The sequence below is a fragment of the Pristis pectinata genome, chromosome 6 (assembly GCF_009764475.1).
Source record: "Pristis pectinata isolate sPriPec2 chromosome 6, sPriPec2.1.pri, whole genome shotgun sequence".
NCBI lineage: Eukaryota > Metazoa > Chordata > Chondrichthyes > Rhinopristiformes > Pristidae > Pristis > Pristis pectinata.
The window spans coordinates 74,345,162-74,372,326 of NC_067410.1; the positions used below are offsets into that span (position 1 = coordinate 74,345,162).

The 27,165-nt window shown below is 38.8% G+C and overlaps 1 protein-coding gene across 1 annotated transcript; it reads left to right on the forward strand.

The window, feature by feature from the left end:
- Nucleotides 1–1,462: 1,462 nt before the first annotated feature.
- On the forward strand, nucleotides 1,463–26,676 carry LOC127571634 (sphingosine-1-phosphate phosphatase 2-like). Its single transcript, XM_052018200.1, is given in 8 exon segments — nucleotides 1,463–2,195; nucleotides 7,840–7,995; nucleotides 17,762–17,941; nucleotides 21,921–22,010; nucleotides 24,535–24,708; nucleotides 24,710–24,799; nucleotides 24,801–24,903; nucleotides 24,906–26,676. Coding segments are annotated over 8 exon segments (1,251 nt in total). The 5' UTR covers nucleotides 1,463–1,913; the 3' UTR covers nucleotides 25,082–26,676.
- The last annotated feature ends 489 nt before the right edge of the window (nucleotides 26,677–27,165 follow it).

A 27,165-nucleotide genomic window follows, 5' to 3' on the forward strand; every position in this document is an offset into this window, starting at 1 on the left:
CTCGTCTCTGTAACATGAACAGTGCCTTGATTTTAAATTTTCACCCTTATTTTTTTAATCTCTGTCTACCTATTCATGAACCCTCCTCTACTCTCTCTAAGCTCTTTTAATTCTGGCCTCTTTCACATCCCTAATTTTAACTGATCTGTCATTATGACTTTATCCAAAGCTACTGAAACTTCAGGTTTGGAAGCAGCAAATGCTGGAGACACTCAGCAAGTCAGGCAGCATCTGTGGAAAGAGATGCGGAGTTACCATTTCTGGTCCCAGACCTTTGGTCCTCTTTCAGAAACTATTGATCTAACAGATGCTGCCTGACCTGCTGAGTGTTTCCAGAATTTTCTGTTTTATTTCAGATTGCCAGCATCTGAAGGTTTTTTGATTTTCCTCTAAGATTTGGAATTCCCCTCATAAATTTTTCTGCCTTTTTTTTAATCTTATTGACACTGTCCAAAACAATTGTTTGTGATCAAACTTAAGGTCATGCCCTCATGTCACTTTGCTGATGCTCCAGGGATGTTTTACTATGTTATTATGTTCTTCTTCTAATGCAATTGCACTGGGTTAGGGAGGACTTGCTTCTACTCTAGTTTTTTCACTTTCAGAGGTAGCAATGTCAATGTTGGATCTGCAGACTCTGCCACAGGTGGAGCAGGAGGTGTTTGATGTGGCAGTCAGGTAGTGGGGGGAAAGGTGGGCTCCTTCTGCCATCTTTGCTGGACCTCTTCCTTAGAGGAGAGGGGAATCAAGGTCCTCAGGGCCTTTCTCTATTTTGAGAAATCATGGGTCAAGAATTCCCATGAAATATCAGATTTTCTTCAAGGAGACTCAAATCATTTTCTTCATCTTCATTATTTCTTGTCTTAAAAGAGCTCTGAGTAAAATACTGGTTAAAGGCGTTATATAAATGCAAGCTATTATTGTTAAATTTGTTTGCCATTCCACCATATTCAGAAAACTTCTTTTGCTTTTTTTAAAGAAAATAAATCAGTTCTTTTAGAATGATTTTATAATCGTTGAAAATACTACAATGAATATGCAGAGAATCTTTCTATTTTTAATTATTAATTCCACAAGCAAAATAAAATTGCTTGCGACATCTTCTCCTCAGATATAATAAACAAGATATATTTGCTGTGCACCTTTATCAGAGAGCTTAATGACGTCCATAGGGATAAATATTGGCAGCAGTTGCTACAGCAGATGAAGAGGCACGCTCACCTGAGCTAAAATAATCTTGTGCTCTTTAAATTTCCAACTGAAAAAAATCAATTTTTATTTCACCACATTTACGAGTTAACTACATGGAATAATGCAGCATAAAACAGGCCATTCGGTCTAACTAGTTATGATTTCTTTTGAACTGCAGTTGCTGGACATCTGAAATAAAAACGGAAAATGTTGGAAACACCCTGCTGGTCAGGTACCGAAGGGAAAAGGAAGTTGATGTTTCAGGTTGGAGACCCTTCGTCTGAACTGATAGTCTCCAACCAACATCTCCCCATCAAGTGACTGCATTTTTTTACTTTGTGTACAAATCTACCTTCCCCTTAAAGGCGTCAGTGCTATTTTTCTCAACTATTCCCCACGGTAGTGAATTACACTCAGGTGAGAGCATTCCAAGCTAAGTCTATAATTATCGTTCCACCGTGAATCATCGGGAAATCAAGGCAGGTTGTAACATTTGGACAGAGTAACCGCTGTGAGCTGCTGCCTGTATCTGTGGTCAATAGCACTGGCGTGGAGCCAAATGAAAGTTTCCTGTTGCTTCCTCTGTTTTTAAGTAACCCATTGCGCAAGACGAGTCTCGGCGGAGTTTATCCGCGTTAGTTGAAGGTAGTCCCACGTGTAAACGTTTCGACTGATTTCCCGGAGCCCAACTCGAAAGCACCTTTTTTGTTTGATAGAAAAAGATGATGGGTTCTTTCCTCCAATCCCTGCAAGATCCTCGCCTTGTGGCCAGTTTCCAGAGGCGCTGTGGTTTATTTCTTCAGGCTGAAGACGGAGCTTCTGCCAGTTCTAGCAACTCCTGCGGCAACGGAGCTGCGAGTCAGGGGTCCGTGGAGAATGACAGAGTTATCCGGACAAGTGTATGCGCTAATGGATACGGGAGGAATAAGGCTGGCGAGTCACCACAGCACCTCCAGGCACAGGAGAGGAGGGAGCATCCTCAAGTAAATGGATCCTCATCAAAGGTGAGAAGTACGGTTACTGTACAATATTTCGGTTTCTTTTAAAAATAACTGATATTTAAAGAAATATCAATTATTTATTACAAATAGTTCTCTTCTGTTTGAGGAGATCCCATTCCCCAACTGTTTCAAAATATTCTCTTTGGACTTTGTACCAAGTAGTGTTTCACCTGAAGGCGTTCCTGTGCACATTCTTTAGCTGATTAAACAGGTCATTCCAGTCAATCAGGTCTAACAAGCAGAGGAAGTAACAATGCCCTGGGAGGAGTCGAATAAATTAAATAATGGCGAGAGAGAGAAAAAAACACATAATATTATTCATGCCGTGCCAAATCACTGTACGTGATTGTTCATACCTGGGCGCTGTCACGGCAGGTAGCTGCTGGAAGGAAAATAAATATTTGCATGGGACCACAAACATCTGGAGGTAAGTCCTATGAGAAGAGGGAGAAAAAAATCTTTCATGAGATTTTCTATTGTGCACTTTGTATATTGTAGAGGAACATTGCTTTTTTGAGTGATAAGGAACAATATTGGGCAAGATTATCCGACCATTAGGGCCCAATTTAGACAAGTTGGAAGATTGTGTATTCATCCTTGCCAAGTTGAACTGTGCTACATTTTACTTTCCTAACTGATTCATTGGGATTAATACACATTTGAGGTTTGGAAAATAGCATCACTAGTGAATGGTTGTTTTGGTTCTGTGTTCATTCTGTAGGTCCTTTTACCAATAAACTGCAATATCCAGATTAATTTATTGTCATATGCACCAGGACACAATGAAATTCCTTGCTGCATGAAGCTCACAAAATAAACTAGAACTGGAGACACAAGAATACAGTAATTACAATTCCTCTATGTTTCAGTATAGAAAAAAGTGCAGAATTATTGTTACAGCTGCAGACAATACACCGGGGCACAAAAGCTGCACAGATCATCAAGAAGCTTTACAGGGGTGGTGGAAGACACAAGATCTCTGAATTTCAGCAAGATTTCATAACTTCCCACTCTAATTATTGGGGGACTGAAGGAACCATCAGACAGTAAGTGCAGCTGTCCATTTATAACCATTTAGGCTGATCTCTGGCCAGGGACTTGACAGAAGGTGGGAAGAAGCCTTCATGCTTGTCATCCTACCACACAAAGAATTTGCAGCACCAAAATCTTCCAGAATTTTTAGAACAAATTGATCGTGTACTCGCTTTGTCGATATCCTCTTTGTTGTAGAGAGAATTGTCTCTAAAGTTTACACATAATTAGGACAAACAGTTTTGACAGGCACCACACATTCTATGGGTTTGACTGAGTGCATTGCAGTGTGCTGGAAATATGTCCAGAGACAGAGATTTCTAACTAGGTTTGAATGATGACTTCACTTGTTCAGCACAAGAAAAGTAAGAAAGACAAAGAAGAAATGCATTGTCACACTGTATGAAGTGGATCTGACTGTTATATTTACTTTTTGGGGAACTATCATGTGGTGATGACCTGCTGCAAAATATTTAATTACTTTCTTATTGTCTTTTAATTCCTCTTGCCTCTCATTGTTTCCCCAACGACTGCATGGCATCTAACTGACCCCAGTACTCTTTTCACATTAGTGTGTTGTTAGCCATTTGGAGATTCAGCTCGATTTACCTTTTTTCCCTTCCTTCTAAAAAGAGATCTCTCCTTATTCTGCACCTACAACATCCTGGTTGAAATAGCAAACATTCTACAAAGAGTTTACAGACAAGACCATTGACATGGTTTGGATGAGAACATGGATAAAAATGGAATTCCCAATTCCCGTATTCCCCACATTGTCAAAAATGGCTTATTTTATCACCGTACTAATTTCAAGGGCACAACCCTAATTCTGACATTTTCTACTCCATTGTATTAAGTGTTTGTGAACCAACCCCAAATGTTACACTAATTACATTAAATAGAGATTGGCATTGCAACAGAGCTCAGAACAGCCTTCATAAGCAAATTTACAATATCTACTACTTTCAGGTTCATTCTCTTAGGATATCCCAAATAATTTCACAACTAATAAAGTACTTTTAATATATTGAAGATGAAAATCACAACAATGCAGGAGGAACTCAGCAGGCCAGGCAGCATCCATGAAAAAGGGCAGGCAGTCAACATTTGGGTCAGGATCCTTCTCAGGACTGAAGATAGGAAAAGGGGAAGCCCAATATATAGGAAGGAAAAGCAGAGGTCTGATAGGTGGACAAAAGAGGGGAGGCGGGGTGGGCACAAGGTGGTAATAGGTAGATGCAGGTAAGAGATGGTGATAGGCAGGTGTGGGGGAGGAGGGGAGAGCAGATCCACCGGGGGATGGGTCAAAGGTAAGGAGAGAAAGGGGGGGAAAAAAAGAGGCTAGGAAAGGGAAGAAGAGAAGCAGCATGGTGGGGGTGGGGGGTGGGTTGTGGGGAAGGGGGTGGGGATTACTTATGGTGGGAGAATTCAATATTCATGCTGTTAGGCTGCAAGGTTCCAAGATGGAAAATGAGGTGCTGTTCCTGCAGTTTGCACTTGGAATTCTCCTGGCAGTGGAGGAGGCCGAGGACTGACATATCTGTGATAGCGTGGGAGGAGGAGTTGAAGTGACTGGCAACTGGGAGATGCAGATCGTGGTTACGGACAAAGCACAGTTGTCTTGTGAAATGGTCACCTAGTCTGCGTTTGGTCTCACTATTGTAGAGGAGGCCACATTTGGAACGCTGAGTGTGGCCTCCTCTACATTGAGACCCGACGCAGACTAGGTGACTGTTTCGCAGAACACCAGAGCTCTGTCCATAACCATGATCTACATCTCCCCGTTACCAGTCACTTCAACTCCCCCTCCCACACTATCCCTGATACCTCAGTCCTCGGCCTCCTCCACTGCTAGGAGAATTCCAAGCACAAAGTGGAGGAACAGCACCTCCTTTTCTGTCTTGGAACCTTGCAGTCTAATGGCATGAACATTGAATTCTCCCACTTTAAGTAATCCCCACAACCACCCCCCCCCCCACCAGTGCTTCTTCCCTTTCCTAGCTTTTTTTTCTACCTTTTTTTCCCCCTTTCTCTCCTTACCTTTGACCCATCCCCCAGTGGATCTGCTCTCCCCTCCTGCCCTGCACCTGCCTATCACTATCTCTTACCTGCATCTACCTATCGCCACCTTGTGCCCACCCTGCCTCCTCTCTTTTGTCCATCTATCACTGCTCTGCTTTTCCCTCCTATATATAGGGCTTCCCCTTTTCCTACCTTCAGTCCTGAAGAAGGGTCCTGACCCAAAATGTTGACCACCTGCCTTTCTCCATGGATGCTGCCTGGCCTGCTGAGTTCCTCTAGCATCATCGTGTTTTTCATCTAGATTCCAGCATCTGCAGTCCTTTGTTTCTCTACTTTTAATAGATGAAGTAACCATTTATGCATAGCTAGATTCCATAAGGCCCAGTGAAGTAAATAGCCAGAAATCCTGGTTTAGTGGCATTGATGAACTCCTAAAAGATGGTCAAGAAACTAAGAAAAATTCTCACTAATCTAATGCATGACTGTAGCTGAGGATCAGTGGAAGTTATTGATTAAGAAGCATTTATTTTAATTTACAGGGCTTGATCAGGTAGATATAGGGATAATCCCTGGCTGAGCTGTCAAAACAAGGATCGTGATCTCAAAATGAGGCGTTAGCTATTCAGGACAGAGGTGAGAAGAGGGGTAGGTATGGGGATGCTATTTCCCCTGGCTCAGCTGTCTTGAAATGGGGATCATGATCTTAAATAAGAGGTTGGTTATTCAGGACAGAGATAAGAAGAAAGTTCTTCATCAAGGGTAAGGACTATTTGGAATTCTGTATCCAAGAGGGCTGTGGAGGATCAGTCACTGAGTATATTCAAGATGGAGATTGATAGATCTTAGATATTAAGGAATAAAGAAATTAATGCAAGAAAATGATGCTGAGATGAAAGACCAGCATTGACCTCAATGAATAGCTGAGTATGTGCAAGGAGCTGAATAGCTTGCTCTTGTTTCTATTTCTTATGTATTTCTACACTTAATTTCAGGTGATGACACCATTTATCCTGGGAATAGATAGTGTGGTTAGACATTTGTTTACGAGGATCTGTACACGTTAATATCCACAAAATGCAAAGAATTTCTCAGTTGACGTAACCACACATTGGACAATTACAGTTCAAGATTCAAATGATTAAATTAAATGGTAATTAAAATAGAGTGACTTAATATGTTTGCTTTAATTGCTCAAGTGCAACAGTGCTACAAGATAGGAAGTTGTTCATTGACTTCAGTGAGTAATTTAAATTTCAGACCAAGGTCCTTTATTATATTAGAAACATCCTCCAGTTTGTGTGCTTAAGCAGTAAGTGACTTGACGCCCTCAATAAAACATACATACACTGCTCAAATGGACTCAAATCATGCACCTCTCTGTACTTCACTGTGAAATGTCAACATAATAAGCAAGAAGTACGGAGGAGTTGGTCAATAATTGTAGTAACAAAAGCCAAATTATTTTTTGGATGTTGTCCATTTTCTCAAAATAAATTTTATGTTGATAAATCCAAAATTATAATTTTTTTATCAATATTAGGTGAAATCAAGTTTTATATAAATGTAAGGTATTGGGAGCTTTGGTGAGATGAGAGAAATTAGGAGAATTTGTATAAAATTAAAAACTTAAATATATAAAAAATTCAAGTGTATAAATAAGGAGAGGGTAAGAACTAATGTTTCACAAGCATCATTTCTGGAGCCATCATTAATTGATATTTCATAATTTGTAGAGGACTCCAAATTGGGGCTTTAGTTAATGTAGAGCAAAAATATAAGATGTTGTTAATAATGGAATTACAGCTGCTGGTTCTTGGTTATGCGGCATGTTTATCTACTAGTAATATTATAATAAATCTGGTTAAAATGCAATCACACAATGTTGTTAATGTTGTAAATTATATTCATGATGATATAAAATAATATAACATTAAACAAGGCCTAGCAAAACAGGTTCTGAGTATTAATATATTTGTCAGTTGCTCTTGCTTCTCCAACATTGATTTAGCAGAAGTGCAGTAGAAATCTCATTTACACTTGTACAAAATATTTCTGCCACACGTCTGGAGAAGTAGTCCTGGTGGAATGGGAGCAGCTGCAAAGAATTTCTTGAATTATGGGTAATTGTTGCAGTCTACACCTCATTTCCTCTTTAGCACCTTCTTGAATTTAATCAAAATTAAATTTATTTCCAATGCATTTAAATTAATAAAATAAAAAAATGCTGTTACTTTAGATTGTGTGTTACTTTAACAAAAACATTTTTAGGTATACTGGAACAAATTTAAATCTCACCAAATTAACCTTTCAAATATTCGGAAAGCTACATTAAACCTCAATACACAGAGTCAAAAGGAAACACAATACTGTAAGCGTGCATTTGATCTGTACTTACTTTCCCTGTGTCAACTTAATTTTAAAATACTTGTTTCTGAAGTACCTCTAGAGGAGAGGAAAGGAAAGTTGAGATGATTGAATCAAATACTTTTTATATTCACATAAGCATCAAGGTTTAAGAGGCATCTGTAGACGTGGTAAAATTCTGCTGCCTTAAAAAGAAATCAGAGATTCATGTAGTTTTACATTTTCACAGGAAAAGCCAGGATATGTAGTGAAGAACTTTTTCTTTTACTACTTGTTCCGATTTGCTGCTGCATTGGGCCAGGAGATCTTTTACATCACATTCCTCCCATTCACCTACTGGAATTTTGATCCATATGTTACTAGGAGACTGGTTGGTGTGTGGGCAGTAAGTACCTCCAAATTTTTATACTACTTCATTTTAGCTATGAGAAGCAGAATATTGCAAGGCAAGAACTATGTCTTGTACAATGAACATTGGAACATTGATTTGAGTCCTCAACATTGCTGGTTATGTTATGATTTTATGTGTACTAAGTTATTTCTGACAGTAAAATGAAGTTTTTTTTTAAAGAAATGTCAACTGTCTTCCGACTGCCTTCATTCTTTGCCACAACTCCACTTCCTCCCCTGCCCCAAATGCACAATGCAGCATTCCCAAAATGAGGTTGTCTGTTGAAAATCATCTCCAGACTTCAAGCCATTTTGTCTCATTGCTGAATGTGTGCCAACTGGCAGGAAGTGCACTAGATCAAGACCATGTAGCTCTGCTTTTTAAACAACCCTTTCCAACGGGGAAGTACCTCACCTTATGCACTTACTGCATGTTATTGATTGTCTGATGATAGTACAGTCAATGATAGGAATTTAATCTGTGGGGAATCACAGGTCCAAATATAGAGCTGTCAATACCTGAAAAATAGAATATAAAATTAAAAGCAAGTGAGACAGGGCTTAATTCTATTTTAATATGTACAGTATGTGTGTTTATTTTTAAGAGCAAGTTCACTAAAAGAAGTGACCCTTCTAAACCAAAATGAAAGAATCTGACTTCAAATCAGCATGACTTGATAACTCTGCCCAAATTACCTTGTAGCACTCATCAGAGTATTAGCATACTGCTCTGAGCTTAATAAAATCTTTAACTTGCATTGTTCACATAAATTTGGGCAGAGGTACTGACTTCATCTTTTCATCTCCACACAAGTAAAACAATAGCTTTAGCCTGCAGCTAATTTTTGTTTAATAAAAGCCTATTGCTGAAGACAATTTTCTTTCTCTTTTGTTTCTCTTTCCACAAATGCTGCCTGACCTCCTGACTGTTTCCAGCATCTCTGACTTTATTTCAGCAACTGTAGTTTATCCAATGCTTTGTAACTCATAGTTCCACTACTTTTTTCTCTCTCCTGTGTTATTTATTTTCTCTCTCTTTCTGTCTACATCCCCAGCAAACATTACTTGTGAATAATAAGCCTTCACTGCTCTCTTAGCTAGCACCATCACTAATATTTGTACCATTCAATTTCTCTTGGTCTCCACTGTATTAGAGACATTCTCTTTGTTTACTCCCCTGATCTGCAACGTAAAACACATCTGATCACTACCTTTTCTCTGTTCTGATACAAGGCCATTAAACAGAAATTTTATAACTCTGTTTTTCTTCCTACAGTTGCTGCCTGGCCTGCTGAATATTTCTAACATTCTCTGTTTTTATTTAATGCTCTAAGGAACTTGATCTTGCACTTGAAATATGGCCTGTCTATGAATTTCCTATGTACATGCTATGCCTGTGAACATTAATTTCCATTGCTCGCTAGTCATGTCTGAACAATGTAATATCATGTTGGAAGATGAATATACTCTATGATATTTGTCTGCTTTTATTATCTCTGTCCACAGCCTGCTACCTTGCAAAATTTGTTCGATGGTATATCTGGTGTCAGAGTTGAGAATAGCTTGCTTCCATTCGGTTCTCTGGGTTCCAAGGTGGCTTTGAGGCTAATGAATCTGCTTAACTGGGGCAAGAGGTATTTATAGGATGGGAGAATGAGTAGCTTGGGAGGTGTTGTGCTTCCTTCACCTTTCTTGCTGGACTTCAATGTTCTCCCTATGAAGAAACTCAAGGTTCTAATGCCATGATGGATGCTGCTTCTCCATTTTGAGCAGTCGTGGGTTAGAGACTCCAATGGTTTGCAAAGGAGGTTTTACTTTTTCTGAGGTGTCTTTGAGAATACCCTGGAATCAAGAGAGATATAGGTACCTGGAGCAAGGAAGCAAGAGAGGACTGAGTTATAAGTTGCATGAGAGAGAGTAGAGGGACTGCAAATGGGAGAAGGACTGGGGAAGGTAGGAGGAGGATAAGTGGTGGTGCAGTGGACTGAAGGCTGAAAGCAAGGAGATTTGGGGGTAGATAGGACTGAGGTCGAGGTGGAGAGAATAGAGGGTCAGGTAGATCAAGTGATGCCACAGTGGTACAGCCAGTAGAACTGCTGCCTCACAACGCCAGTGACTTGGGTTCAAACCTGACTTCCGGTGCTCTATGCGGAGTTTGCACATTCTCCATATGACCATGTCAGTTCCCCTCAGATTCCCTGGTTTCCTCCTGCATCCCAAAAGCATGCAGGTTGATAGGTCAATTTAATTGGTCAATTAAATTACTCCTAGCGTGTACGTGAGTGGTGGAATCTGGGGAAGGTAGGAGGAGGATAGGTTGATGGGAATGCAGGGAAAATAAGTTACAGGGAAAATTAGTGGGGAATGGGATTGCTCTGTGAGCTGGCATAGACTCGATGGGTCAAATAGCCTCCTTATGTGAAGGAAATATGGTAAATAAAATAGTAAGTCTCTGCAATTTGGATTTATGATGTTCATAAGACTACCAAATTTTTCAAACAACATTTAGGAACTGTTGCTTAAAGGTATCTTGATTTTCACAAAATGTCTGTTGCAGGATGTTTCTGTGTCACAGTGTGTAGCTGATGTTCATCTAATGTCAGCCTGTGAAGGTGAGATGCCGAGAAGTGACAAGGTATCTTCATGTGAAAAGGTTATGTAACACTGGAGAGAGCAAACCCACTCAGGAACAACTTCTGTTGATGGAAAGCTATTTAAGCAGGTCTCTGGAAGTTGCTCGTCTGTCTGGGGATTGATAGAGACACAAAGAGGTCCGAAAAGAAGAAAATAATTAGCATCAGCGGAGAAAATATTTTTGTGTAGAAGGCACGAGGGCAAGTTAAATATTACTGAGAGTACCCTCTTTTTATAGTAGCCAGAGCAGCTCCCAGCTCTGCACCATTACTTGGGATCTATCTTTCACCTACCCGCTCCCTGTTCTATGCACTGCTCTTGGCAAAGTTTTGTACCAATGTGAGGTCAGTGGTGGCAGAATGGTGCAGCAGTAACCACTGCTGCCTCACAGCTTGAGTGATCCTGGTTTGATCCTAACTTCGGGTACCGTCTGTGTAGAGTTTGCATGTTCTCCCCTCAATCACGTGGGCTTCCACGAGGTGCTCCTGTTTCCTCCCACATCCAACTGACATACTGGTAGGTTAAATGGCTGCAGAAAATTTCCCCTCAATGTAGGTCAATGACAGAAGATGGTTACATGAGAAGGAATGTCCCCTTTCTGTGTTTTAATAAGTTGTCTTCAGCATGTACACTGACAAAACCCAGCTTTATCCCCCTTCCATCTTTCTTTACCCCTCAACTATTTCTAAGGTTCCAAACTGTTTGCACATCATTCAGAATTGGAGACACAAGAGATTCTGCAGATCCTGGCATCTGGAGCAATATGCAAGAAGTGCTGGAGGAACTCAGCAGGTCAGGCAGCATCCATGGAGGGAAATAAATAGTTGACATTTTGGGCCAAAACCCTTCACCAGGACTGGAAAGGAAGAGGGCAGAAGCCAGAATAAGAAGGTGGGGGGAGGGGGAGGAGCACAAGCAGGCAGGGGATAAGTAAGTTTGGGTGATAGCCAAGTCCAGGTGGGTGGGGGAGGTGGAGGAGGGAAGATGTAATGAGCTGAGGGGTGATAGGTAGAAGAGGCAAAGGGCTGAATAAGAAGGAATCCAATAGGAGAGGCCGGTGGACCATGGAGTAAAGGATGGAGGAGGGAAGGACAGGAGATGGGCAGGTCATCAAGGCGGGAGAAGGGATCCACAGGAATAAAGGAAGATGGGGGGGGGGGTGGGGGGGGGGGGGGGAAGACAAAGAAGGTGTGGGTTTACCGGGGAAGTTGGAGAATCGATGTTGAGGACGTCAGGCTGGAGACTCCCAAGGCAGAATATGAGGTGTTGTTCCTCCAACCTGCATCTGGCCTCAATGTGGCGGTAGAGGGGGCCATGGATAGACGTGTCAGTATGGGAGTAGGATGTGGAATTGAAGTGGGTGGCCGCCGGGAGGCCCTGGCTGTTGCAGGGGACTGATCGAAGGTGCTCGACAAAGCGTCTGGTCTCACCAATGTACAGGAGGCCGCACTGGGAGCACCAATGCAATAAATGACACCCTCAGAGAATTGGATGAACTATTATCAGTTGTTATTTTCCTCAGTCAAACCAAAGCTCTTGTCTCCAGTCCCTGGCACTTGCCAAAAACTCATTCACTCTCCCCTTACATGGTGTCAGGTCAAACTACAAACCTGAACAATCTTGACACAGGGCTAAGACCTTCTGGACCCTCGGCCTCTCCATTGCTTAAATGACTTGCTTTGACTGCCACAGCATCACTGACCATTGCATGGACCTTGGGCCTTCCCTTTTATCAGTTCTGACTGTTGTTTTAAAAACCTGAGCTGATTCAAAACTCTGGTCCCTGTCTTCTTTCCTGAACTCGGCCATTATTCTATGTTGATTTTGCATTAATTTCTGACATTTAAGCAACTCCGTTTTAAGGTTCTCATCCTTGCATTTAAATCCCCTCCACATCCTTGCCTCTCGCCCCTCCTCCTCCATCCCCATGCACCACCATTGCAGTATCCTCCATTACTTCTCTTCTCTCACTTCTCTTCAGTATTCACCAAGGAGAGGGGTCTTGATGACACTGAGGACAGTGTTGGTAAGAGTAATGTTCTAGAGTATGTAGATATCAAGAGAGAAGATGTGTTGGAGCTGTTAGAAAATATTAGGACAGATAAGTCCCTGGGGCCTGACGGAATATTCCCCAGGTTGCTTCATGAGGCGAGGGAGGAGATTGCTGAACCGTTGGTAAGGATCTTTGATTCCTCGTTGGCCAGGCGGTGGTACCGGAGGATTGGAGGGTGGCGAATGTTGTCCCCTTATTCAAAAGAGGTAGTAGGGATAGTCCAGGGAATTACAGACCAGTGAGCCTTACGTCTGTGGTGGGTAAGCTGTTAGAAAGGATTCTAAGAGATAGGATCTATGAGCATTTAGAGAATCATGGACTGATTAGGGACAGCCAGTGTGGCTTTGTGAAGGGAAGATCATGTCTCACAAGCCTGATAGGGTTCTTTGTGGAGGTGACCAGGAAGATTGACGAGGGTAGTGCAGTGGATGTGGTCTACATGGATTTTAGTAAGGCGTTTGATAAGGTTCTGCATGGTAGGCTTCTTCAGAAGGTCAGAGGCCAAGGAATCCAGGGAGGCTTGGCAGTGTGGATTCAGAATTGGCTTGCCTGTAGAAAGCAGAGGGTTGTGGTGGAGGGAATGCATTCAGATTGGAGGGCTGTGACTAGTGGTGTCCCACAAGGATTGGTTCTGGGACCTCTACTTTTTATGATATTTATTAATGACTTAGATGAGGGGGTGGAAGGGTGGGTTAGCAAGTTTGCAGATGACACAAAGATCCATGGTGTTGTGGATAGTGTGGAGGGCTTTCAAAGCTTACAGAGGGATATTGATAGGATGCAGAGCTGGGCTGACAAGTGGCAGATGGAGTTCAATCTGGAGAAGTGCGAGGTGGTACACTTTGGAAGGACAAACTCCCAAGGCGGAGTACAAGGTAAATGGCAGGATTCTGGGCAGTGTAGAGGAGCAGAGGGATCTGGGGGTTCATATCCACAGATCACTGAAAGTTGCCTCACAGGTAGATAGGGTAGTTAAGAAAGCTTATGGGATGTTAGCTTTCATAAATCGTGGGATCGAGTTGAAGACCCGCAAAGTAATGATGCAGTTTTACAAGACTCTGCTTAGGCCACACTTAGAGTACTGTGTCCAGTTCTGGTTGCCTCATTATAGGAAGAATGTGGAGGTGTTGGAAAGGGTGCAGAGGAGATTTACCAGGATGCTGCCTGGATTAGAGAGTATGGATTATGAGGAGAGACTAAAGGAGCTAGGGCTTTACTCAATGGAGAGAAGGAGGATGAGGGGAGACATAATAGAGGTATACAAGATGTTAAGAGGAATAGATAGAGTATACAGCCAGTGCCTCTTTCCCAGGGCACCAATGCTCAAAACAAGAGGACATGGCTTTAAGGTAAATTCAAGGGAGATGTCAGAGGGAGGTTTTTCACCCAGAGAGCGGTTGGTGCATGGAATGCGCTGCCTGGGGTGGTGGTGGAAGCTGATACGTTGGTCAATTTCAAGAGATTGTTAGATAAGCATATGGAGGAATTTAAGATAGAAGGATATGTGGGAGGAAGGGGGTTAGATAGTCTTAGGTGTGGTTTGAAGGGCGGCACAACATGGTGGGCCAAAGGGCCTGAATTGTGCTGTATTGTTCTATGGTTCTATGATCCTACACCTTGCCCTTGTTGGTTCTTTCCTGCATTACTGCATACCATAAAATCCATCAACAGCAGTGGCCAAACAATTTCCCCCAGGCCAGTAAATGTAAGTAATACTCCTTAATAAAACTGCTTCTGATGTGTGAAGTCAACATCCTGGAACTCCCTGTACAAACTACAGTCACTAACTGGCTTCCCTGCCTGTGGGAAGTTGCTGCACTGGGTAACTTGCTATCTTCATCTTAATGTCTATAAATCACATTTTCAAAATGCAATTTCTTTTTAAAAAGCAAAATAATAAATGCTCTGTGCAAAATTTCACGTCACTTAAATTATGTGAAACCTTCAATATTTTTACCTAAATTATATCTAGGTATTATCTTGCTGACACAAATCTGGCTCTGCCAAAAACCTGCTCAAGGTAGTTCAATGTCAGTGAGAGCTTAAAATCAGACAGCCTTGTAAAATTCTAAAGCTTTAAAAAAAACATCAGGAGTCTCTAGTTGCTACTGGAAGATTATTTAAATCAAGTTTAAAGTTAATTTATCAAATGTTTTGTTTTAAATATGTGATAGTCTATTTGAATGGTGGATTGATGATAAAAATATACTTTTGTCTATTGATTTTTAATCATTATGGACAGAAATAGCAAGTAAAGAGTTTTTTTTAAAAAAAGCACAAGACCATACAGAGTATTTTGCAAAGCAAAGGGATTATCACAGAAAGGTTGACTGCCGCAGATTGTCCAAGGGGTGTTGCTGATGCAATCATAGTGCGATGCCTGAGGTTTGAGTATTCAACAATAAGATTACGTTGTCATCATCCAAGATTGGTTGTTCATTCAATGTTAATAAAAGAACTGCAGACTTCTATGAAAAGTTGTTGATCATGTGAGTGAATCAGTCAGTATACAAATGATTGAGAGTTATGTTTCTGTGATGAGCCTCAGTGTCTTCAGTCAGAGCCAGTTGGTCAAAAGCTTAATTTATTAACCATGTTGAGTCAGCTAGATGAGATTGACCTCTGCTACATTCAGAGAGGAAATGCATTGACTTTATTTTCTGCAGGTATGAGGAGAGCGGACTGTACATTTAATATTCTTTTAACCATATTGAATTCTTTCACTTGTTTTATTCAAGCAGACTATTTGTTGGATTAATGTCATAGTCTTAGTCTGGTAAGTGTATACCTATTAAAGGGAAGAGAAATTGCATAATGTATTTCAGTCATCTAATGTGTGTCAAACATAATCCCCGATCTTCCATATTGTTTAGGTAGATGTTAGATAGGTTGAGATGCACTCTAGTTTGTTAGGCTTGCAAGGTCCACAAACTTGATAAGCTAGTGAAGGTCTCTAAGTATTAGTCTCATATAATCTTCAGTTTTATGTGGTGTTAGTTGGTTTTATGCTCAATTCCCTGAGTAAGATGGAGGATGCTGTCAACTTTCCAAGGAATTGCTTTTCTGAGACTGGGATTAGAACGTTCATTTTCTTGTTGTGAATTCATAAGGTTTGTGCAAACTATATTAAAAAAAATTGCAGCACATCATGTACATAAGTATATTTGTTCTTTACCTTTCCAATGAGAACTGTTAACGAAATCCTTAACTACAGCCTGCCAATTTACAGGAGACTGGGCACTTTTTACTCTTATTAATGAAAACAGCAAGGTTGTTGCTAAGGCTGATCACATGATACTTAGTTACAAGACTAAAGTCAATACTCCCTTGGCTGCATATTTTCTGGTTCCATCTGGTTTGCTAGCCAATTCCTAAGCTGCAGAGTGCTCTCAAAGTCACACGAGCAGAGGAGGCTTAACCCCTTGAGTAATATCACAGTAATTTTGTAATTCAAGTCCATTCAAATATTACAAGCTGACAAACAAGAATTGTTCATAATTCAACATCATTTTTGGAAAATACATTAATTCAATATTTCTTGCCTTAGACCCAACATTTCAGTCACTAAAAATTGTATTTTAAAACTGTAATAGATAGCATTAATAGATTTTTTTTTGTACATTGCTATTTTTTTAATGAATTGAATGTGGTCTATCTTTTTTTAACTTTGGTTTATATCTCACACTATCCAAGTTTTGAAAATCTGGGAATTGAAATATTTACAAGAAAAATATCGGATGTTTCTATCCACAAATATATGTACATAATATATTTGCGTACATAAAATTTCAAACTGATAGTCCACCAATTAAAAAGTTTTCACTGTAGTGCAGTCTGTTGCAAAGGTCTTAATATTTTCTCGGGGAAGACCAATTTGAGGATTATACATGTACTGCTGACTTTCCGAGATTTCAGCTTTTTTGAGTAGTGGGAAATGAGGTGTGAAGAAGAGTTTGGTAATCTCTGAACCTTCCTAAAATTATCTGCTACAAAATGTCAAACATATATTTAAACTGAATTCAGTAGTAATCAAGTAATGAAAATATCTAGGTTTTTTTGGCTTTTTCTTGTATAATAAATGTAAGAATTTTGTGTTAATTACAGTATTACAGTCTTAAGAATTGCATAAGTAACTTAAAACCAAAGATGCAGGAAGGAGAAACTCTGAATAAAACCAGTTAATAGCAAGCAGTGTAATTACTCGTGCAGTTCTCCAAGTGAAATTGGAGCTACTAATGAGTAAGAAAAGAAAGACAATGAAGTGTAGATGTGAAGAGTACTTATCACAGCAGATACAACTTTCATCTTTATTTATTTGAAGTGATAAATGCATTATATGATTTTGAATTATGTTTAAATGATTCAATTCAGTTTTCTAAGTTTTCATCAACCTTTTTTCCATGTATATGTGCAGTCTGTTTTCTGTGACAAGTTTAGGTATGGAAATTATGTGGGAATATGTTTTTTTTTATTTTCTCGGCTTTAAGGTGCAGACATCCACACTGCCTGTGCAGCTTACACTGAACACAAGTGGCAATTCTTCATATCACAATTTGGAAGTTAACAGACTATTCAACTTTGGAAAGCTTTCCAGCTGACATTTGTGGATATTAACTATAGGATTTATTAGCACTAAGGCTAATTTTGGTATCTCTATCTAATTGTAGCCAAAAAAAACCATGATAATTTCGGAGGCATTTTTCATCTTTCTATTCAGCTCGGCAGTTTTATAGCAGTGAGTCACCAGTATATATATAAATACTGTAGTAAAGGAAGGTAAACTGAAATTATGTTGGCATTAAGTAATGTGAAATCTGATGTTAGCCATAACTTGGAACCTTTCTCCTCTGCAAGTCAGTAAATTTTAACAGCAGCTACAGCATGCTCTGGGATGTCCTAAGGTTGCAAAATAAATTCCGGTTCTATATTTCATTTTTTTTTCTTAACTGATGGATTTACAAATGCAAAAGTAACCAGTACAAAGGATATATCCGAAAGCAAATGAAGATAATAATGAAAGATATTGTACCTTCATGAACACCTGCATCTTACTTTTCTATACCTGTTTTGACAGATCGTTATGTACTTGGGCCAGGCCTCCAAAGACATCATCAAGTGGCCACGTCCATTATCCCCACCAGTTGTAAAGTTGGAAACAAGAGTTGACGCAGAGTATGGTATGCCATCAACCCATGCTATGGCAGCCACTGCTATTTCCTTTACATTCCTAATTGCTACCATGTACAGATACAAGGTAGGAAATATATTCAATACCCTACTCACAACTACAAATAAGATAATATGAGAGACATTCAGTTTTAAGGTCAGTTGAAGGATTCACTTTTTATTAAAAGGGATTCCTGGCTTAGTTTTATGAGCTATCCCACAAGATCAGTCCTTCCTCACTGAAGTTAGGTTGCACTATTTCAAGCTGAATTTCCAGGAAGCATTTGCTCACAACTACCACTGTTTTGACATGGTGAGTCCCCTTAAAAGAACTCAAGTAATCTTTTGAGGTGTTTTAAAACAGAAGATCAATCTGCAGCAGCTAAAACAAAAGAAGTATTTTTAAATAATGACAAATAAAAATCTGAATCAACTCAAACTGGTCTGTCCCAAAACATTTTGTTTCCAAGTCCAGAAATTCAGCTATAATTGATAGCGCCAATACCACTGCATAGTGGCAAGTGTCTTTAGTACTCCATTTCCAAGACTTCAAAGGAATCAAATTTTGGACACGGAGCACAATGGATATCACTACCATGTCTGTGCTTAGGGATAAACTTTTATTTATCTTCATCTGCAGTTTGTCAACTTCTTACCAAAAAATATGGTATGCAATATTCCACCACAGGATTTAATTGACTCTGCATTAAATTAGTTTTGCTAATACCAGCTTCACTCATCCACAATGGGAGAAAATTAATTCATATTTTATGCTTGTATTAAATTTAAATGTGTGATCACATATCTTCTAGTTCTGCCCTAATACTATTCATACCTCATTCCATGTGCTTAATATATATAGTATTCTTATGTTAGCCAGGAATAATTTTGTTGCTTTTTCCAACTTGTCACCCTTTCACTTTAATCAGTGGAAAATTGTAGGTCAGCAATGCAAAGGTAGAAAGCCTCAACAATAAACAAAATACTCTTCTGCATGGCTTAAATGATAATGCAAGTGAAAGATCAACAGTTATGATCCCAGATCTCTACCCGTGATTCTGAAGCTATTCACTCAGAGGCATACCAGAACAAGAGACCTTCTAAGACCCGTCAGAGAACATAAATTTTAATTTGATCCTTTCATATTAAAGGAGAAACAGCTTAATGTTTTAAATTATAATCTCATTTCATTCTGTTTAATTATTTCAAGAGAAAGCTTTTTTTATGAAGGTGCATTGTTATCTGATGGCAGTAATAAGTGGTTGAATTAGATGCAAGTAGATTATTGCTTACTAGACTAAATCTAATTGGACTTTGGGGAATATAGGAATCATTATAAAGGGGGTATGTAATGAAGTAACATTTAATAAATTGTTAACAGAAACATTGTCAGCTGATCAAATTAATGCCATCTAAATTGTGATTCCTAATTACATTTCAGATTTGCACAGTAACATTTTGTAACATTTCCACAAAATCAGCACTCAGATCTTTGTTTCAAATGAGAAGCACCAATTGTTAATTTTTTAATGTATAAAATAAAAAGGTAAACTACATTTTACCTTTTTAAGAAACTGTTACAACTAACAGAAATTCATGAGATTTGGCACCTGGTTTAAACAATGACTTGCAGATCTGAGGTCATTCATTTTTTATCACATCTGCATCAGACTCTGCAGTAGGACTGACTTGTAGCAGTGTTTTTATGGTGAAAGGTCAAAATGTTAAGTAATAACTTGGAAAGACTAATTGAAAACTTTTTTTATTAAAGAATCATCATTCTAAAGTAAAATTGAAATATTTCTTGCAGAAAAATATTAAGCACAGCAAAAAGCTGTCACTTCCCCGTGTTTCCTTCTAATGACATTAATTTAACAAACATTAATGATAAAACCCTCAAGATCATAGTTATCAATGGTATCCACTGAATAAAGAGTAAGGAAGAAAATAATAATACAGTACTGTCCCTTTCAACATAAGATCATCAAAGGGTCATATTTAAAAAAAAGCTGAAAATTTATTAAGGAACCATTGAATATTATACATGTCCACAGTCAATATATTTGACAGAAGCAGTTATTTTGCTCCTATTACATCTTTCCTTAAGGAACAGATGTGTTTGAAATGATCTTAAATAAAAACAGAAAATGCTGAAATCATTCAGTAAGTCAGGCAGCATCTGTGGAGAGAGAAACAGAGTTAATGTTTCAGGTCAATGAACTAGGATATGGTAGAACTCAAACATGTTTTAAGCTGCAGGGAAGAAGGAGGGGTGGAGAGAACAAAGGGGAGACCAAGGGAGACTGAATGACACACTGGTGATTCTGAGGGCTGTGAGAGGTTGCTGAGGATTTGTTAACCTTGACTGATCTGTCTGGAGCAGATGCAAATACAAGGAGGTGAATGAGGACACAGCAGAGACGATAATAAAGACAATATTGAACTGGGGGATGCAAAATACTGCAGTTGCTAGAAATCTGAAATAAAACAGAATTCTGTGAAAATGCATCAAGTCAGGTAGCATCTGTGGAAAGAGAAAAAGTGAGTTAACATTACAGGTCAGTGACCTTTCCTTAGTTCTGATACAAACTGGGAAAGCTGGTTAAGTGAATTTTCTGTGTCCTGGGGTCTGTCATGTGCCCATCCAGAAGATGGGGTGATGTTCCTTGACCTTGCCTTGGGCTTCTTTGGAACAGGGTTGGAGACTGAAGACAGAGAGGTCAGTGGGAGTGGGATGGAGAATTAAAATAATAGCCAACTTTGACCTCAGGGTCACCCCTGTGGACTAGGTGGATGTGTTCTGCAAAAGCAATTGCCCAATCTGCATTTGTTTTCTCCTAAAATAAAGGAGACCACATTGTGAGCACACTAAATTGGAAGAAATTCAAATGAATTGTTGCTTCACCTAGAATATGAGCTTGGGTCCCTGGATGATGGGCAGGAACAAGGTGAAAGGACGTGTTGGAACCCCTGCAGTTACATGAGAATGTGCTGTGAGAAAGATAGTGTTGGTAAAAGTGGACCTAGAGATTCACGGAGTAAACAGTTCATCCAGAATTCTGAGGTGAGTAGGACTGAACCAAGGACTGCCCGATGTATTCTCAGAAAGAGACAGGCATAGTTTAGACCCATGCCAGTTCCCTCTCCTGACTTGAAGAAATGAGCAGAATTAAAGGAGAAGAATGTTGAATGTTCAATCTGGTGAAGGACTTTGGTGGAAGGGGATTAGTTAGACATTCGTTCAAGGAAGAAGCAAGGACTTTCACACCATCCCAGTGTGAAATGGAGTGCAGATGTTTTACAATTTAATCATCTTATTTGTTTAGCTATATGCCTGTGCCAAATAGTTGGCCAGCTTCCTATATGATGGCAGCAGAGTGCCAAGCAAGCTTGCACAGTGTTGGTTTGATTACCGTTAAAACAATATTAAATACTTATAAATTATTCATCGGCAGTACTAATTATATTTTCAGGCAAACTTAAGGTCAAGCAAAACAGTAGGTTGCCTCTTTAGCCAATGAAATAAAATGTCAAGTTGTCGCTTTCATTTTTAACCATAGAAGCAGCATCAGGTGTAAGAAGTTGGTATTCCTATGCACCACTCATTTCACAAGAATTACATATACTCTACAATCTTTTTATTTCTTCTTCCATTCATGTTCCCTCAGGTGAAATTCCAGACTTTTGTCTGTGCAAATTTTGCATTCATGGAAGAGTAACTCACCCAGCTTGAGTCATTCATGAACTATTGAATGTTTAGTTTTTCTCTAATCAACAAATTTATTCAGCATAATTGCAAAGATGCTGTTATTCTCTTTAGGGACTGTTAAAAATGTATATTGTGTTTTCTAATTTGCTTATCCGTAACTGTTTCAAGTTGTTTACTTGTTTTTTATTTCAATCTTTTTACTTTAATGTTATAAGGCAAAGGGATTTCTTCTTAAAACTCTGCTCCCAGAAAGCTCAGAACAGACCTAAATATTAATCACTGTTTGAAACTTGACTGTTCTGAATAATTAATCTATATCATTGATAGTGATTTGACCTGATGTTTACTTGATTTACAGTATTCATTTGTGTTAGGACTAATGGCTTCTATGGTGCTGTCTACTCTGGTCTCACTAAGCAGGCTCTACACAGGAATGCACACTGTGCTGGTAAGAGATAAAGTCTACTTGTTACTAATTTACCTGTCACCTGATGAAAAATAACTAACAAAAGCACAGAAGACCAAAAAAACTAAAAATTTGTTGATAGTAAGTCAATTATGTTTTAATGATTATAATTTCATTTCTGAGAAAATTCAGCATTAATGCATCCTAATGCAATTTTGACATATTCCCTGTTTCAAAGTATTTTAAGTCATCTGTCACTATTGCCTAAGAACTTTAATTCAGCTCCACAATACTCCTGTTGGTATAGCTCTAAGCCATAGAGATAGGTTGCAGGTTTGACTCAAAATCAGTGCTGATTTAATTGTTCTCCATCAGAATATCAATTGACTTCAGTGTCTTTAATCTAAGTGGAGGAGCATTTTAACTAATAGCTTGTGTTTGCCACTCTGTTAACACAGCCAGAACAAGCACATCTGCAGATGTAAAACAAGAACAGATTTGAGTTTAATTTTGAAGCCAATAGTGCAACAATAAAATTCCCCTGGACTGTGTGGCCTATAGCCTTGGAAATAAAAATAGCTGCGGAGATAGTGTGTGCATTGGATGTGATAGAAAGAGGAATGTGGGGGCAAAGAGTAGATATTCATAATGGAAGAATGTAGGTAATGGTTTTCCACAGGAGCACTTGGGTTTATTTCTAGAGGGATAGAATTAGGAAATAGGGAAGTTGTGATAAGCTTGTATCAAAAAATTGATTACACCACACTTCCAGTCCTGGTTGTCATACAAACAAAAAGTCTATAAAACAGAACAGAGAGGGTGCAGAGAGGATTTAAAAGAATATTATCAAAAATGTAGGACCAAGCATATCAAGAAAGAAAGATGGGATCATTTTTTTCCTTGAGAACAGAAATCTGAGGCCTGACCCAATAGAAGTCTTCTAAAAATGCTAAACAGGTTTGAAAGAATGGATGCAAAGAGAATATTTCCACTTATGGGGAAGAGCTTAACCAGATGCCATCATTGTAAGAGATGCATTTAAGGGGAGGCTGGATATGTTCTGAAGGAAAAGGGAATGTTGGATTGCATGGATAAGTTTAGATGAGGAAAGGCAGGATGAGGATTGATTGGGATCTAAATAATGGCATGGTTTGGTTGGGCTGTATGTTTCCATTGCTGTGTCTTCTAACTAATCATATGATCTTCCAGAATATCCTGATTTTTTAGCTTGGGCTCCTGTGGTTTGGAGAGTATCAATTGAAAACTGTTCTAAAAGAGGAAAGATAAAACTGGTGGTAATAACCCCATTATGATAAATGCTGGAATTAATTATTTTTACAGGACAAGACAACGTCACTTACCTTGATTGTTGTGATTTTCTGAGTTGGGGGAAGGAAGAATAAATTAGAAAATATATTTTGAGGGTCTAAAACAAGCAGATAAAGAGAAAACCAATAGATGTAGTAGTATTGTATACACAAGGTTGTTCTAGAAGAGTAGTACTCTTTATTAGCATGGATTGAGGATTAGGCAATGGACAATTTTTAAAAAAACTAGACGTAAGAAAGAAATTTTTGGCACAAGAGGGTGTTGTCAGTGCTTGTTCTCGGCTTGTACTATCTATACAAGTAATGTAGATGAAGGGATCAAGTGTAATATATCAGAGTATACTAATACAAAGCTAGATAGAGAAAAATGAGCCATGACAATACCTGGGGATATAGTGATCCGACATGAAAAAGGTAGCGGAATGAAGGCATAAATTATCTATTCCAGTTAGGAAGAGTGGAAAGACAATATTTTTAAAAAGTTGGCAGATAATTATAAAGATAACATGAAGGCAAGAAGCAATAGGAAGGCAGATAGTATATTAGCCTTTATTGCAAGGGGTATAGATGTAAATTTTGTTGAAATTACATAGAAGGGTGATGAAATCAACCTACAAGAGCAAATTGAAGAGGAATAAACCTAGAGTCTCTGGCACGAAGGAGAGGATCTTGCTGATTCTTTCTTAGAGGGTTTGACAGACTAGATGCCGCAACACAGGTTCAGGATAAGAATTCAGCCATTTAGACTGAGATGAGGAGAAGTCAGGTCACTCAGAGTTATGAATCTTGTTATTAACTAAGCTAGGGGCTCTGGGCCATCAATCATTGAATATGTTCAAGATTCAGCTTGATAGATTTCTGGACATTGATAAAATGTTGGGATAGGGTGGGAAAGTGGTGTTTTGTGGAAGATCTTATTGAATGGAAAAATAAACTCATGGGGCTGTATAGTTTCTCCTGCTCTGATTTACGTATGTTTTTGGTGCACACACATTAAGAATAGCCAATTTAATCAGAAAGCTACTAGAAACCATGTAGCCACACTACAGAAAGACTCACCTTTTAATCAGTGGGAAATACAATTTGGTGAATAACTAATGCATGAGATCTGGCCAAATATTGTGAACTTACTGAGAAAAAATTTATCATTGGAATTTTTCAACAATATACCATTGTAGTAACTTTATTAAACATTGTATTCCAGTCAAAGCATTCTAATTTGTTTATATCATTTTCAGGATGTGATCTGTGGAATCCTTCTTACTTCAGTACTTATGGGCCTGACATACCCTTTCTGGAACATTCTCGATAATTTCCAGTTAAACAGTCCCCTAACTCCAGTCATTGCAGTGGTTATGCCTTTTCTCATGAGTTATAACTATCCAGCATTAGATCATTACAGCCCAACTAGGTGGAGACACCACCATAATCCTAGCTGTGGCATCAGGGTGCACAGTTGGCTTTTGGTTGAACTACCAATATGGTCAAACGTATGAACCTACAGGAATCTCTCCCATTTGAAATACCTTCTATAACTCTAGAGGTTGTGTTGATATCCATTGCACGCTTTCTCATTGGAATTATCATTCTTGTTGCCACTCGCTTAATTGTCAAACTCTTTCCCTCAAAGTACTGTGTGCCTGGTTTGATGTTCCAGAAACGATATGGAAGCCAGGAAGAGACTGGAGATTGAAGTGCCCCTATAAATTTGCAACATATTCATCCATTGGCTTCGTTGCAACAGTGATGGTACCTTTGTTGTATCAATTACTCAAACTATTGTGAGAATTAAGGGGATTGAGTGATTTCTCTGCAAATTCATAGAGTCTGAGATGCATTCCGTGTGTTGATGAAGACCTGCTGTAAAGAAATCTCCTGCAAGTACTACAAGAACTCAAGTTTCTTTTCAAACATTTTTTGAAGGATACAACATCCTTTTTTCAATTTAGTTGAATTATTAGTCTCCAGGACAGCCTGGTCCAGAACATTGCGTGTGTGATTGATATGATGAACTAGTCATTGTCCACAAGAGACCAACAATTCCACCACCTCTTGCTTTCCTTTTCCTCTTTCAACAGATACATTTCAGATGAGGAACTCACTTCACAGCTATAATTTTGCGTTGGGAGATAAAGAACTTTGAAATCACTTTTTATGTCAATTTATAATTGAAAACCAATGCATTTTACTACAGTGATATTACATTAGAGGCTACATTAAAATACTTAATTGGCTGTAAAAGTGCCTAGGGAAGTACTTAGGTTTTGAAAGATGTATTTTTTTTCATGACCAACCAAATGCATCAAAAAAAAGTCACCAATTTTTCCCCTCTAAGGAAATTTTCTGTCAATTCATTGATCCAAATTTGGTAAGTTTGTTTTTCCACTAGAACACGTACAAGATAGTAACATGGCTGTTTATCTGATATTGCAGCTGCTAATGAAGTTCTTTCAGAGAGCAAACTTTTGTGTATTATGGCCACAGCTGGATCATGACAATCTTTCTCAACAATGAAATCTTACTAAATTATCAGAGGCACATAATTCCATACATTCCACAGATTATTCATTTTAAGCTTGAATACTGTGTTTTGCCCTTATAATTAACAATTACAAAAGCAACTGCCTGCATTCATATATCACCCTTAACTGAAAAATGGCCCACACTGCTTCAGTCATAAAGAGAAAAAGAACATTATTGAGACGAGGATGGAGAGACAGTAAGTCATGCATTTATGAGCAATCAGGTATAACTATGCAAAGTTGTAGTAACTAAATTATTAAAATATTTTGCTCTAGTGAAAGACTCTTAAAATAAATCTCTCAAATATATGTCCCTATTTAAAAAGAAAATATTGCAAAATAATCTTAAAATGGATTGTATTGAATGCATGATGTTAATCTACAACTGTTCTTCAATGTAATACCTCCTTGATTATTTTCAAAATCAGTTCTGTTCTATACTATGGAAAAAATTGACTTTTTTACTGAATTTGTTTACAATTTTTGAATTGTATTCAAATAATGATGACATTTGTAACTTCTAATCTATTAATGGAATGTACAAAGATGATTAATCTATACATAGAAAAAATTCTGCACTTTTTAAAAAAAAAGTGCATCTTGTTTATAACTTAAACTGCACTGAAAACCCAGGCAACCCACTGCAAGACTGAGCCTGATCGTCTTTTCACAAATTAAGTTAATTGTATTGACATTGTGCTACAATGTTAAGTCCTTCTCACTACATTGATCATGTTATGTTTAACCATTGGAAGTGGTTAACCTTCCCAGAACAATTTAATAAATTAAGAAAAGAAAATGTGTGGGCATAAAATTAACATTGTGGGGAAATTTTTTGTGAAAAGTAATTAAGCATGCCATTAAGGAGCAATCAGATAAGCTGGGACTCTTTTCCTTGGAGTGAAGGAGGCTGAGGGATGGCTTTATAGATGTCTATGAAATGATGAGGGACATAGAAAGGGTAGATGGTCTATTCCACCCGCCCCCCCCCCCCCCCCCCGAGTAGTGGAGTCTAAAACTAGAGGGGTAAGAGGGGAAAGATTTAAAGGGGATCTGAGGGCCAAGCTTTTCCCCACACAAAGGGTTGTGGATATATGGAATGAATAGCCAAAGGAGGTGGTAGAGGTGGGTGCAATTACAATGTTTAAATGATGTTTGGAGAAGTACATGGATAGGAAAGATATAGAGGGATATGGGCGGAATATAGGCAAATGGGATTGGCATAGATAGGCATCTTGATTGGCATGAATGAGTTGGGCCAAAGGGTCTGTTTCAATGCTGTATAACTACATATCTATAAAAAAATCCTTTACCTGACCTCCTCTGCCATCTTTATAAATCAGCATG